This window comes from Histoplasma capsulatum (genome assembly GCF_000150115.1).
Source record: "Histoplasma capsulatum G186AR genomic scaffold supercont2.8, whole genome shotgun sequence".
In the NCBI taxonomy this organism is placed as follows: Eukaryota; Fungi; Ascomycota; class Eurotiomycetes; order Onygenales; family Ajellomycetaceae; genus Histoplasma; species Histoplasma capsulatum.
This window is the reverse complement of record NW_025544808.1, coordinates 763801-778761: the sequence shown is the minus strand read 5'-3', so window position 1 is coordinate 778761 and position 14961 is coordinate 763801. Positions and strand designations below refer to the sequence as shown.

The window sequence follows — 14961 nt, the reverse complement described above, 5'->3', positions numbered from 1 at the left end:
TCAAAATGCACAGACTGTCACGCACGCTCCAGACGTTGAATGAGGAGATCGCCTATCTTCAAAAACCACGTCCTCATTATCCAACCAGTCCACCTGACTGTCCACCATCTTGGTATCCCCAGTTCGACAATCCATCGCCACGAGATCAAACGGGTAAACATGATACAGAACCGTGGCCTTGAGATTAGGCATCTGCATCGCCGCCACATTCGCCCCTTCAATCATCTTATTTATCAACACATCCCTCCGACAGGGTGTGTCGAATGAACAAAGCCCCGCAGACTTTGCTCTCGTCATCCCCTTCAGTGGATCATACAGGCTCAGATGAAATACAAACTCCTTCCGCGCTGTTGTATACTGCAAATTATTCTTGTTACCAACTCCAAAAACCTCCGGGCAGATCCGATGCATCCTCACCCTCAGTTGCTGCAAGTACGGCACATACCTCCCGATAAGCGGGCAGATATGCTCACTATCCGAAGCATGTCCTGGCTTAGCACCATCCACACCTCGCGCCAGAAACGCCGATCCGCATGTGTCCAATTCCAGAACCCTCAAACGCTCGACAGGGATACTCCTGCACATAAGCGCAATTGCATCCGCGTGTAAGTAACTCTTCATATGCTCAAATAGATTCGCCGGAATGGTGCGCACACTCGGTTCTCCTTCGGCTTGGAAACGGAATCTGGTCAAGGTTTTCAATGTGCCCAACCAACTAGAAAGACGGTGCATATCTGCTCTTGTCTTTTCGGTCCAGTCGGCGAGGATCTTGAATCTCTCCGGGATAATCTGCTGCGTCTCGGGGTCGATATGGGTGGCCCATCCTGAGTAACCGGTCAGACAGATAGCGAGACTCGATGTTCGAGTTGATATTGGGCTAATGGGCCCATCCACCAGTTCTGATTCCGATTCTGATATCGTTCTTGCTCGTGTACACGTAACCTCCTTATGTTGAGGTTGATGCTCCGGTCCACTATTTCCCGGTGTAGCCTTCTGCAGTGCGAGAAATTTCGTCAAGCCAGTCGCGGAGAGTTTGACATCTTCCAGCAACACTGCTGATGCAATGCAGTACCAGTATTTGCTTATGAGTAGCCTGTCCAGATTGTTGGCTCTGAGTTCGTCGGCGCCTACATATTGGAGAATTTCTCGCAGGATCTCAGGGGGAAGGGTCGTTAGGTAGCCCGTGTCATTGCGACTGCACTTGCTGGAGATGGCATGGTTGTCGTCGCTCACTTCCACTCGCGACGGCATGGGTTCAATGAATACTGATGTTTATAAATCCAATTTAATATGGTGTTATTTCCTTTTTTTTTTTTTTTTTTTGTCTAAGGTTGGTTGGCACTGTGGGACGCCGGTTTATTAGGAGGTGGTGGTTTTATCGAGATGAATTAATATCAGTAAGGAGGAGGGTAAATATTTTGCTTTTTATCTTCCCATGCATATATCAACTGAACGAAAAGCGGAGGTCATGAGAAAGAAATTTACAAAAAGACGGGAAAATGAACTATTGACTCATATCTGAAGATTTCGAAGGATTCTTCGTTTAGCTTAGCTCGCGACTTAGAATCTTACATATATATGTATGCCGTTTCGCGAAGTCATCATTACGGTGTGTTAATCAAACCGGCATTCTATACATAGATTAAGGTAAATTAGCCCCATACCTCCAGCAGAAAATGCCACGAGCTAAAAATACAAACCACTAACAGAATCCCTCTGATTCAATTGAATTTGAAAGCTTTTTTTTCACATCCTGTGCTGTGCACTACCCTTGCTAGTGGTCCAGTTTCACAGATGGGAAACACTCAGAACAGAATTTTAATCATCTGCTCATGTCATCAGTATCGCGGTCTCGGATCTGTGCGAATGTGTGGATAACCCAAGGGAGATCATGGGATGGATGGATTCATACTGATTTCCGCGACACGTTTCGTCGTCCAAGAGAGTGCAGGGATCACTGGGAGGAAAGGCATATTTTGACAGGGGTGACAGAAATATGTAGTCCTCGGCCGGTGTAACCGTCCATTGAACCGTTAAGACCTCAGAAGTTATTCGGCGCTTTGTCTAGGATATGGAGAGAGATGGCAAGAATATGTTCGAGAGGAATACACGCATGAGACCGGATGCTCAAAAAGGCTTCTCGGCTCGGCTCTTTGACTGAATTAACTATGAATGACCATGTCTGTGATTATCTATGTACTTCCAGCTTTGCCAGGACCAAATTGTTCTTACTTGCTGTGCAACTAGCATGTGGTGGGAGGGCTATTCAACCGTGGCCTACTTGATTGACACATCCGCTGAGAACGGAGCCAAAGTATGAATTGCTAATGGCCGATGATACATATGTACTTTACCTACACTCCAAAGCCAACCACGCATCAATACCCGGTGAAGGCATTAGCCCCGAGATTCTAGAGGCTAGGATCATAGTGCTCAACAACTCGCCATGATATTGAACACCTTCAAGCCGGCCCCGGGAACCTCGGGGGGGAGCAGTGACTATTTTCAAGAAACACCGCAGATGCCTGTCTGTAGGAGTCCTTGATGTTTGAAGAACCTTGGTGCATATTTACTTGGTTCAGTCGGAGCCCCTGGTGCTTGCATGGAAAATACAAACATTAATCCGTATCTATCACCAATAGATGCCATTGGGGTATATCCAGCACATGAACCTAACGGAGCTGGGGCTAACTGATTTCCAATAGCCCTCTCGTCCTTTCTTCCTAATTGCGATACTCCAGACGTACCTGACGATATCTTGCTCTGGGGTCTTTCTTCAACTAGTAGTATGCCGACCACGAGAGCAATATACAAACTCCAACCAGCAGCAACCAAGATCTTCGCTCCGCGGCTGCCAACCCAGAGGATTCAATTGGGTAATTGTCCCCGAAAACCCTGATGGGGAGTATGCAGGGTACAGTTGGACGCAGCCATGCCAGCAAGCTGTGGGAAATGGTAAGGGATGTTTCCATCTTTACCCGACATGGAGCTGGCTAGAAGCTGAAATTGTATTTTGCTCACCATCTTCTCCCGTAGCATCGTATGCATGTAACGGAGTTATGGACTGTGTGCAACGGGCTTTGCCAGGAATGAAGAGACCTGGAAACGCCCTTTTGCGGATGGCTACCATTGCACCGACAAGGATAGTTGATACAATCTAGCTTATCACATCAGGGTTATCAAAAATCGCATATCAACTACTTCGGGGACCGGAGAAGCATATCGCTATTGTCACGAAGAGCAATGCGCAGAGGAATGGGTTGGTTATCTGGAATGAAGCTGCGGCAGAGGGTCTCAGCTCAGTGCGATAATATATGTTGGTGGATGTATGACGACGAGAATGATGCTGAAAGCCAAAAGTTTGATACGATTGTTACAACAAGTTTGAACATGTCGTTTTGCATATTCACATTTTATCATACAAGCTTTTGAAAACAACCGGGAGAAGGGCTGGTGAGATCCGCGCAGGACTCCACTCTACTCAAGCCATTCTCAAGTCGCCGATATATTCTTTCTGATATTGCAGCAACGCCTGCAGGATCAGCTGGCATAGCCCCCAACGGGGAATCTTGCTTGCACGCGCGAGAACGCATCCATATTCAAGCCAATTCACGATTCTGCTTTCAATGGGTATCCCCTTGGTTTTTTTTTTTTTACTTCCCCTTTACTGTATTTTCCAATGTCCGTTGACAGAAAGAAATCTTTTTTAAAACACATCGTCAATCCCTTAGCCCACTTTTGACAGCAGCTGACATGCTTTAGTGGCTGGGAGAGAAAGATTTTACGGCCGAACTGGTAAACTCTGTAGAATTCGTCGTGAGCGACGGGTAGGGATCGCGGACTTGGCCGGCAAAAGCACAACAGTTGAAGTGACGAATGCGGTGTGCCATAAACTTGAGTGGTGACTAAAAGCCAGCAAGGGTATGGGATAAGGATCATAGAAGCGTAGAAATAACGGTGGAGCCTCGTTGTTAAAACACTATTTTGGGAAATACACCTCAGCCGCAACATTTAAAATCGATTTTCACAACTAGCTATCTACGGAGGGCGCTATCAAAAGAATTGCGCCGGCAAAAAGACAACTAGACAGCGCCACAAATCTTGGCAGAAATTCACACTGTATTTTATACTGAATACTCAGCTCTTGATTATTCCTTGTCTCCGCTGCTATTCAACATGGAATCTGCCTGCCAATCTGCCTGCCAACCTGCGTGCCAATCTGCCTGCCAACCTGTGTGCCAATCTGCCTGCCAACCTGCGTGCCAATCTGCCAACCAGATGAGTATCCTATTCCTCCACCTGCCCGTGCCGTCTTCCTTCTCTATACTCATTGCCACCTTCTAACTCTATAATCTTTTCAATATGTACAGGAATCCGCTCAATCCATGCCTGTATCTTCTCTTGTGGCAGATCCTTCCATGCCTGCTCCCATACTCTAACAGCTTCTGTACAGTTCTTAGGAGCTCCTTTTCTTGTTGTTCTGCGCTTCATCCAGGGCCAAGCTGCCTCAATTGCATTGAGATCAGGTGAATTCCCACACCAAAGCAGCTGTTGAATCCCATGAATATCGTACATATAATGTTGGATATAGTGATTGTGTGAAGGGGCCTTATCCTCTTGCACAATAGTATTCAGACGATTGATTTGACACTCTTTTGCAAAGGGAAATAGCTTTGGTAAGAGAATTTGAACTTGATAGTGATACCAATCAATTCCACCACCTTTGCCATGAGATAGCTTGCCTGTGGCCTGTTTGAACTTCCATATTGGTTTTTGATCTGGTTGCTGATGATCAATCTGTAATCTTTGAATACCATTTGACAGCTCCCATTCTTACCTCTTTATAGGTTCCATTTCAGCATTTAAAGTCTCAATATACTCAAGGGATTGAGCATGCTCCTGCAAGGTTTCTCTGGCCCAACAATGAAATGGGCCCTTCTTATTGTATGAGAAGCAGGCCCAGAACATGAATTCAGATGATTCCTTCCATTGTTCATGTATACAGCTTTGAGAATAGGCCTCATGAGGTGCATGCCATATTCTATATCCACCTTGTTGATGAAGAAGAATAACAGAGGTTTCATCTGACCAGATAACATTCTTCCAATCCTCCAAGGTCCAATCTTTATGCTTCAGACAGAATTGAAGTTGATCTAGTTGCATCTTCTTGGTGAGTTCTGGCTTCTGTGTAGGCTTTGTTTTTCACAGGCCTGCTTTGCAAAGAATCCTTCATATAGTCATAGAAGATATCTCAATTCCTTCATTACTGAATTCATTGGCAAGATCAGTACATGTCTTTTCTTGTCCATATCAATCATGTTGAATCTTTGCAAGAATAGTGTCCTTAATACTATCATTTCTCTGAGTTGGTCAGCCAGATTTGGGGGCATCTTGAAGCCATTCATCACGAAGTATAATATGAGGCAGTTCAGGATCAAATCCGCGTTCAATTGCATGTTTATATATACAGTTGATTTGACTCTTTGAGATCTGGGTGATTTCTGTGATTTCAGCATTTGACTTGCCAAAATAGGGTGATTTAAGAGCCACCACAAGAGCTCTTGTGACAATATCAGTATTGGGTGCCATATGAATCAGCAGATGAAATATTAGAGATGAGATATTTGAGAAAAAAGAGGAATCAATTCAGAATACATGGCATTCTCATATAAATAGAATGTGGGGTCATTTGAAGCTAAATGTAATTACTCATTAAAACATTGTGGCGCTTCTTAGTTGTATAAATTGAATCTGAGCGGCGCAATTCTTTTGATAGCGCCCTCCGTAGTTGCGCAGCAATCGGTATTAAACGGTATAACTCCGGCCAACACTACAGATCTGTGCAGCGTATCCTGAATCCATCTAGACTATATACATAGTGTTGAACACTGCTCCACCTTGCAGTGGCAGTTGCCAATAGAAATGAGATAAGAAAGGGTACCATCAAGATCCACCAAGATGTGGTAATATCCTTTTGGAGAGGGTGGGATTTGAATCCACCACCTTCCTGGTCTTAGCAGTGGTGATGAACAGCGCTTACCACTGCGCCATCCACCCCCCTGACATGGACGATGCGTAGAAAATTCATTGATCTGTTCCCCGTTGAGCGCTGGGAGTATGCGGAAATTTTAAAAAATAATTAACTTGAATAAACTAGAAGAATGAAAAGCATTCAAGGCATCAAGAATAAAAAATATAGAAGAAAAATTAACCGTCCCTGGGAAGGCTCGAACTTCCAACCTCTCGATTAACAGTCGAACGCGCTAACCAATTGCGCCACAGAGACTGCTTGGTGCTGGCGAATCGCCGCAGAATTAACATTCCTTGACTGAAATGTTTTGTTAAGTCATCTTGGCTTCGCTCCTTCATTCCAAGCTACACGTTATGATAGAAAATATTGAATTCTGAGCCCGAGTAACTAAATCCTACCTGCTACTCATCTAGCCTTTCTAATGCTGGGCGAAGAGAGAAAAATATTCCCATCCGCGCCCCTTACGTTACATTGTGTCATCTCTATCTGTTTCCCTTTTTCCCGAGCTTTCGTTTGAAATTGATGGAGTTTTTAGGCTGACAAGTTCGTATTGAACTTCACAGGGCCGAGTTGATAGTAGTCTGCCGATGCTGATACCAAAAGTGAGGCAATCCGATATATGGATGGGCGATTTTTTTTTTTTTTTTTTAAGTCAACGTAGCTACCTCGCAAGGCTTGCATGGACTTTGACGTGACGCATAGTACCTGAAATAGCACCTGAAATAGCACCTGAACCGCACCTACTTTTTGCTAGCATCCGCTGGACTCACGACGGAGGATATTCAGCTGGCCAGAAACAATAAGCAAATGAGTAGCCAATTTCGATCAAGAATAAATTAGGAAGACGGTATTCAAACGATATTGAAAACAAGCGTAACATATTTAAAATGGTACCCTGCAGCAGCGGATCGGGGGTGAAACCAAGCGAGCACATGTACCCAATTGCCTTTTGAGTAATTGAAACTGTTAAATAAATGGGGCCAGAATATATACGGCTCTCTTCCAATACCGCCGCGGTGTGTTCGTTCTACTTCCATACTACCCTACTCCCAGCGATGTTAATACACTCAATCAACCCATTCCTCACTTTGCGCTGTCGCTCTGGTGCAAGCTCCTGTTTAGGGCCTATCTGTAAGTCACTGTCACGGGCTTGTACGGCTGGTCAACACTTTATGTATCGGCTGCTGCAGGGAGCCGGAAGTACACAACGCGGCAGCAGGTCCAACTGATAAAAGCAGACGTGTTTGCCAAGCGGGCAAGTCACTGGAAGCTATTCGAGCCGCCATTTGCAACGGCGAGATAGATGAGGGGAGAGAAGAGGGCACTGGCGATTAATGCCACATAGGGGATGTAATAGTTACAAGCTTTGAAGATGCTCGGCGCAAGCTGGCTACAGCAAAGAAACCAAGGAATAGGGAACACATGTAAGGTAGGGGGTTTCCAGGACTCCTGGCAGATATTATGAGGATTTCCCCGTTTATATATTTTGATGCTCAGATCAAATAGCGGTGAGATAACAAAGTACGGCTATCCTAGAAGGTCTGTAAGGTAGATGGTGATTTAATCCAGCGTGCCAATGGTGTATGGGATGAATTGAGGCAGGCGTAAAAGTCTGAGGACAAGCCGACTTAGCGCACTAGTGAGGATGTCTGAGGGAGAAAAGACAGGGCCGAAATGTTGAAAGATATTCGTAAGACGATCAAATGGGACAATCTTGAAATATGAACGGCAAGGCTTGGGAAATTCTTTACATCCAGAGGCCAGCTTCTAGCCTAGTGCAGATTCATGGTATCTTCTGACCAAAGGTTCTCAATGAATACTCCTGTTGGACTTCAAGGCATGAAATGAAAATTATGAACTTAAGACTGTGTTAACTGGGGAATTCTCCTTTTAGCCGGTTGGTGAAAGTCCAATTTTACAACTCCGGCAACGTAAATTCGAGAAAGCTCCTTTGCCATTGAGGTTTTTGAATAATGTTGTAGAGTGTAGGCGGCTCCTGCGTAGCAGAGGAACCCCTTTAATTATTTTCATTACCGGACGAGTATTGCCGCGGTGTCACCGGGAGAGTATCTCCGATCCCATCAATGGATGTAGCTATGAAAAGCGAAATAATGTACCGTATATTCGTTGTCAACCATGAATCCTGAGACTTTGGGTTGAAGCTTTCGGCGGAAACTAGTCTAAACTGCCCAGGCCTTCCTACTGAGGACTAGCGTCATATGTCACAGTCATACGCGAAAATATCTCGTCCTCCCCTCTTGAGGAATAGGGAACCCCTGGACAAGTGCAATGCTCATCCTTCGTTGATACAAATGGGTGTCTCTACCTTTCCCTAACGTGTCGATCAACCCAATTGTCAACATATGAGCCTCAGCTTCCCAAATCTTTTCTTCTACGGAAACCATGGGGATATACTTCTTAAATTTCGTGTCCATCCGCATTGCTATAGCGGGAGAGAATACAAGTATGATCGATAGGGCTCTGGGGTATTTCTAACATGTCTTTCTGCCGGTTCTTGGTATCTCATCCTATTCGGGCTGATTTCTTCTGGTTCTACGTGGTTCAACACTCGTCGAGGAAATTCGAGCCATCTCTTCCATAAACACACCTAGATGCATAAGAAAGGGAGAAAGAACAAACACTGGAAGAAAAAGGGACAAACAATATGAGTTATATTGAATGGGAAATATAAATATTTAACCAATATAAGCGGCGCTTGTGTATCATTCATCGTCAAAAAACACATAAATGCTAAGAAAAATATTGGAAATTGATTTGGCCCGAGAACAACACGAAACATATGAAGATTTAATTTAGTTCAACCCTAATCCTCCACCCAAAACCAAGCCCAAACCAATTCAAATCCGCACCCCGCGTTCTCCTCTCCCCCCGGGAGGCCCCCTGGCTCCAATTTCTCCCCACCAAGGTCCCAATCAAACAACCCAACAAGCCGCCAGACACCTCACCAGCCCCGCCGCAACCTCCTTCCCAAGCTGAATGGCCTCATCATCCGCCCGGCCCGGCACATGCAGGAATACGACGCTCCGATTGCGCCGTTCCAGGTATGCATGCATCAGGCTGGTGTAGTAGATGAACTCGCAGAGGTAGCGGCCGGCATCGTCGGAGAGGCGCACGTCAGCAGTGCGCGGGACGAATGATTGCCAGGTTTTGAGGAAGTGGGCGTCGGGCGGGGAGGGGCAGGTGGGGGTGTGTGAGGCCGTGGTGGTTATGGTTGTGGTGATTTCGTTGAGCGGGGTTTGCGGGGGTGCGGGAGTTTGGTCTTGTTGTTCGGGTTGAGGTTGCTTGTCTATGTCTGGCGACGGCGACGGTGATGATGTGGGACGAACAGTCGTTGTCGTCGTCGTGGCGTTGGCGTTGGAAGCGGTGGCCGTGGTATCAGTAGCGACAGTAGCTGATATCCCCGTTGTAGTGTATACGGTTGTAGACGACTTTCTCAGTGACGGACTTCCATCACCATCAATGCCACCGGCACCGCCACTACCCTCCATCTCATCATCGCCGGGCACGGTACATGGCCCTGGCCTGAGGACCTCTGGCAATCCCATCGCTTTCCAGATCGCTTCGCCATCCTCAAAGCCAACCTGCCCGTCAACATCCGTGTAGCCGTAGTCGTCGCGGTGAGCCATAGTTTCTACGGCGTAGTAGTCCCGTGTGTTCGCCATGCCGATGTGGATGACGAAGTCTGGCGGGCGGCCATCGTGGCCGTTCTTGAAGGCATCTATTATAGCGGGGATGGCAAAGCGGACGGCATGGTAGGAGACGCGGATTGGGACGGGATGGGTGTGGATGAGGATACGGCGGGGAGTGGAGGTGGGGGTGGTCTGGGGGATGGTGATTATTTTTGGGAGGGCGGAGGCGATTAGGAAGGAAGGGTTTACGAGGTTGGATTTGAAAGGCTGTTGACGTTGGTTAGCTGGGTGGTTTTCCATTGGCATGTACGCTGGCTGTCGATTGGGTGTCTCGGTGCCAAACCTCCACCACCCGCTGTACACGATATACATGTGGCATTGGCAGGGAGCAGGTTCTACATGAAGTGTGATAATATTGGGCTAAATTTTGAAACTCCCACATACGCCGAAGCCAGTAACGAGTACATGGATATCCTGGACAGACTCCTTGATCGCCACAAGGCTATCCCCAAGCTGCTCTCGCTCCTCAGACGCTGCGGGGCCAAAATCACCCATGATGGATACGGATCCGAGTGGGTTATGTGGGCACGAGGGATAAGTAGAGAAGAGTGATATAGAGGTGCCGCAGCCAGATTCCCGTGCCCTAGAACGGCGCAAGATAGAGAGCAACAGGCAGCTATGTTAGGATTAAGGATGTGTGGTTCGGAAAGTTGTTGTCAACTACGAAGCTCACTGGCTGCTGAGAAGCGAGCCGATGAAGATGGACTCCAACAGACAAACAAGACAAACAAACAGCAGAAGTATCTCCCCGTACATATCGGACATCGGAAGGATAATATGGACCATTGTTTTCCGATGACCTGACAATGGAGGAGTAGTGAAAAGACGATCCACTACGGCGGACTGTTACAGCATCCTCACTATTCTTTCCCCGTCCGTTCTTCAATATCCTTGATTGGAGAGCTCGAAATACCAGCAGCTTGTCGAAGGTGGACGGCCCGGGACTAGGAGGGGTCTGTCTCTGGGGCCTAACCCTGTTCCCCCAGACAAGGGATCAATCCTCAGGGTGACGACATCCTTAAGTAAGATAGCATGTTTAAACAATTCCCATCGTCCTTCGTCAAGAAAAGTTTGCCAGCCAGGGAATGTACCGAATACACCCGCACCTCCCTCCTCCACAGGATAAGCAAGCACACTCATACATTTTGGCGGAACACCTGGCGGGAGAGCTCACTCTATAGGATATCAGAAATTGTGATTATTTTGTTACTGACAGGAGATGGAGATATTAGCAAGAACGGGATTATAAAGTAGCAGAAGTTAGGTTCTAGGCTGGATTGGTTTGGGAAGCTCCAGGTGAGGTGGTTCCATCCGTAGCATCAAGCATACAAGCAACATGTAACCCACAGACGCCTTGACGGAGTTGACACTTCACTTCAGCATACAACTACAACTACAATGCCCACGGCAACGTCACAGCGACGGTGGAGCAGACAATGGGTCGAAAGACGGACCGGGCTTCAATCAATCTGCCACTGATGTGTTGTAACTACTGTATATTAGTATTTTATTTAATCAGTCTCCATGGTTGTTTGACACTGATAGATTGCATGCATGCATGCATGCAGCTGCAGGTTAGTGAAAGTTGAAACTGATTGACCGACTCTAAACCTTGCCTCTTTTTGTATGTATGTACAGTTACAATAACTATGTTATTAACTACACATAGGGAGAGTATTCATCAGCCTTTTCAAAGAACTCAAGCAAAGAACAAGAACATTGTTTGCCTGGCTGCAGATTAGATGGAACAAAATCAGCTGCTTTGTGGCGGACGGTGTGTTCTGTGTGTATATTATCAGATATAATCATAGAATGCGAAGATGCAGCAGGCCCACAGAGAGAGGAGGAATAGAGGCATTCTAAGCACAATCCTGGATAGCTGTGCATGGCACTGTTTTGCACTTCTGCACTGTAGTTACCAGTACACAAGTCAGGCTGATGATTGTCTGCAGATCGGGCAGCGGCTTGTCCCTCAAGATCTCTGTGCTGGGACAGTGGACAGCTATAACATGCATACATACAGGGCCTCGTCATAATTATCAGTGCAGCTTTCTGGATCCATGGGACGGATGAAGGCACAGGACATTGCAGTAGCAATTGCAATGGAAATAAGCTTCTTTCTATTTTATTTTATTTCATTTTTAATATACCACCATCAGTTGTCAGTATTATTTCTTCCATCGGGCTAAAGACAGATGCAGTATGCATGAGGCAACCAGGGGGTGGCGTGGAACAAGTTGATTGACGGTGGTTTAGGATGATATCCCCTGGCATGGGCTCTGTTGGTTGGTGAAAGCAACCAGAGTGTTGATGATGCAGACGGAGCCGAGCTGCGGAAGCTCACAGAGATTTGAATGAGCCTTTTTTTTCTTTTCTTTTCTTTCTTTTCTTTTCTTTTTTTTTTTTTTTTGCGAACCTGGACAGGAACAAGCTGCGCCTGCATGCGCATCCCTGTAGCTGTAGCCCAGTATCTCGACGGGAACGGAATGCGCGAGTATAGTTCACCTTTATGGTTTGGGTCTTGCCGTCGGTTGACAGAGGAACCCGGCCATCCATTGATTCATGGACTCGATGTTTGGCTTTCAGAGAAATTAAAAAAAAGAGAAGGTTATATTCGAGGAATTTTCCCCATTGCCTGGGGCCCTCGCAACCGAACCTTCGTAGAAGGACAATTTCAATCGACCAATGTTATGTGACTCCGTCCTGTATCCACACCTACGTTACTTTACCGCCAGCAGACCGGCAGACCAGCAAACCAGCTCATCCATTCATCTCCTCTCTGAGAATGAGATCTCCGCCACACACTGGCATCCGTTGGTACCGTAACGGTAACGTATTAACGCTGCGTAAGAAACCAAAAATGAAGGAGGAGGAGCAGGGAAAAGAAAAAGAAAAATACCGAGCCATGTCACGCGCCACAAACGCGCGAACGCGACGCGTCCAAACCAACCAATCATATTTCACAAGCTGACCGAAATTTTCGCGTTTCGAGCCGCGCTCTGACGCCAGGGACACGCGCGCGCGCATTCCCGACGTGTGTTTTTCGCGCAAAAAGCACCCGTTTGAGGAGAAGAATAGAACAGGAAAAACAAAAACCAAGCGGATTGTTTTCGGCGAGGGAACTAGTATTCGATACAGTACATATGCGCACGGAAACCCTGCGACGACATAACGTACGGTAAAAAACAACTTTTTAAAAGACGGGCGGAATAGAGGACTGCCTTGGTGGATTGTAGGGGCGATTTCGAGGCAGGAAGTTCGAAGAAGGGCGTTTCTTTCCTTTGGGCATCAAAGAGTAAACCAGGCCCGCTGAGATTTCTTCTTTTTCTTTCGCTTCCTTTTCTTGGGTGAGGAATCAAGATGGAATCTGCTGCGGAAACTTTACGTCATGGAAAGCCGGCTCTGGGAAGCTTCGTATCTGCGGGGATGGTACCGAAGAACTCTGTAATTGGTACGGATTACCGTTGTTGTTGATTCCCTTGCCCGATAATCAGCATGCAGAACACAATGTTCTTTCAACAGCTTTTTTTTTCTTTCTTGTCTTCACGCTAGCACCGTTGTTGGCCCGACATGGGGCTTGGTAAATGCAAGGTAAACTACGCCAGGACGGGGCTGTCTGTCGAGCACACAAGACAGCGCAAGATGCGTCCATGGAAGCAACCTCAGACACCTTCGAAGGGAAAACCTCCCGCTCGCTTTTGCATGAAACAATTCATGGAGAAGAACTTTGAAGAAGGAATGAAGTTCCTGTTTGATGTGTGGCTGGTTGGATAGATAGTCTTTTTATGACGATGAGAGAATCCGGGTGTCTGGGAAAGTGGGAAACCTGTGCTTGGATTGGGGTTTCAGCCAGAATGGCGGAATCAATGGACAGAGGCAATGGGCAGCAACTTGGATTCTTGCAGAGAAAGCACAGATAGCGCATTGGGACAGATCATAACGACCTGCACGGAGTAATTGAGAGGGATATTTCACTGGATTTCGCTGCCCGATATTTGGAGATGTCGAGATGTCCGATTCATGACACTGGAGCACTCCGCAGTACGTACGGCGTAAAGACACTGTAAAGACGCTGAAATGCACCGGGTGGTACCTGTTCGCACCGCCAAACCTTGGTGTGGCCACTGGTCACGCCCGGTTGATGCCCTTTTCCTGCCCGCTGTTCCCAGCCATCGCCCGGCCCATGCCAAGGCACGAAGGCGGCTCCTCCACGACCTCCACGACGCCCAATTCCACATCCACCTCCCACCTCCCACCGACATCCCACACCCCATTTGATATTCCTTTCTTCCTAGTCGTATTATTTAATTTTCCTGAATTCTCATTAGCTGAGCAGGGCGGTGTCTGTTCCCTCGAGACGGCCGCCTCATCTCAGAGGGTGTTCCCGTCCACGCCGCTTACCCCGTCCTCCTGACTAACTTACCTCCACGATCTGTCGCTATCCCCAAGTCCTCGCCTGCTGCTGCCCTTACATAGATTGACTCCTGTGCTGGACCTTCTTCACCTTCTCCTCCGTTCGTTCAACACTCCAAATATCCCTTTCTTCATCCGATTCAGTTCTCCAGTTCTCGCTCCCGGTCAATCAATCACGCACCCCAAAATCATCAATCAACCTGCGCCAAGTGGTCTCTATCTAGGACCTTGTTCGCTTCGGTCCGTTCAAGCGCGAACGAACGATTTTTAGTTCTTATTTCTGAACGTGCCGTCATTCCAGCGGTGTGAGGGGACCCTGAAGAACGTCGCAGGCCTGTTTAGCCCTTTTCTAGTCCTTTTCATCCATTTTTAATCCTTTCCTCTGCCTCCCCAGCCATCCATTTCTCCCCTGCTCTCTGCATCCCACGAGCCCACTCCCGCCCGAAGGAGGACTCGACAACTGGGCCAGCGGGCACGATCCTCCTCTTTTCTCCTCGTCAACCGCTGCACTCCCCCGCCGCCCTCCTATACTGGGCCCCTCTTATCCCCCAGTGCTCGACTCCTTTCTGGCTCTCTCTCTCTCTCTCTCTCGCGCGCGCGCTCCCTCCCCTCTTGGTCGCATTTTGGCTTCGAGTTATTTGTCCCCCCTCGCCCTGGACAAGCCAATTCAACTTTTGCGGTCAATTTGCCAATTGATCTGGATCCAACCGGCTATTTTCAGACCTTCTCGTCGTTTCCGTCGCTGCGACATTGGAGTCCGTTCGTTTTAAAACAAACGCTCTTTTTTGGAACAGTCAATTCCCATAA

The 14961-nt window shown here is 47.3% G+C and overlaps 4 protein-coding genes and 1 non-coding gene across 5 annotated transcripts; 1 reads left to right on the top strand and 4 right to left on the bottom strand.

The window, feature by feature from the left end:
* Positions 1-1251, bottom strand: HCBG_06060 (uncharacterized protein; the record flags this gene model as incomplete). Its single annotated transcript, XM_045433109.1, has 1 exon — positions 1-1251. One exon carries the CDS (start codon positions 1249-1251, stop codon positions 1-3), a length of 1251 nt encoding a protein of 416 aa, XP_045286277.1.
* A 790-nt stretch (positions 1252-2041) lies between these two features.
* HCBG_06059 (uncharacterized protein) lies at positions 2042-3130 on the bottom strand (the record flags this gene model as incomplete). The annotated part of the gene is made up of 4 exons (XM_045433108.1): positions 2042-2166; positions 2359-2481; positions 2574-2851; positions 2979-3130. The coding sequence occupies 4 exons, from the start codon at positions 3128-3130 to the stop codon at positions 2042-2044; spliced, it is 678 nt and encodes a 225-aa protein (XP_045286276.1).
* A 3082-nt stretch (positions 3131-6212) lies between these two features.
* Positions 6213-6286, bottom strand: HCBG_11048. The gene has a single exon. It is a non-coding gene; the product is annotated as a tRNA-Asn (tRNA).
* Positions 6287-8964: 2678 nt separating this feature from the next.
* Positions 8965-10236, bottom strand: HCBG_06058 (uncharacterized protein; the record flags this gene model as incomplete). The annotated part of the gene is made up of 2 exons (XM_045433107.1): positions 8965-9948; positions 10126-10236. 2 exons carry the CDS (start codon positions 10234-10236, stop codon positions 8965-8967), a joined length of 1095 nt encoding a protein of 364 aa, XP_045286275.1.
* Positions 10237-13311: 3075 nt separating this feature from the next.
* HCBG_06057 (uncharacterized protein) lies at positions 13312-14155 on the top strand (the record flags this gene model as incomplete). Its single annotated transcript, XM_045433106.1, has 2 exons — positions 13312-13506; positions 13784-14155. The coding sequence occupies 2 exons, from the start codon at positions 13312-13314 to the stop codon at positions 14153-14155; spliced, it is 567 nt and encodes a 188-aa protein (XP_045286274.1).
* Between the last annotated feature and the right edge of the window lie 806 nt (positions 14156-14961).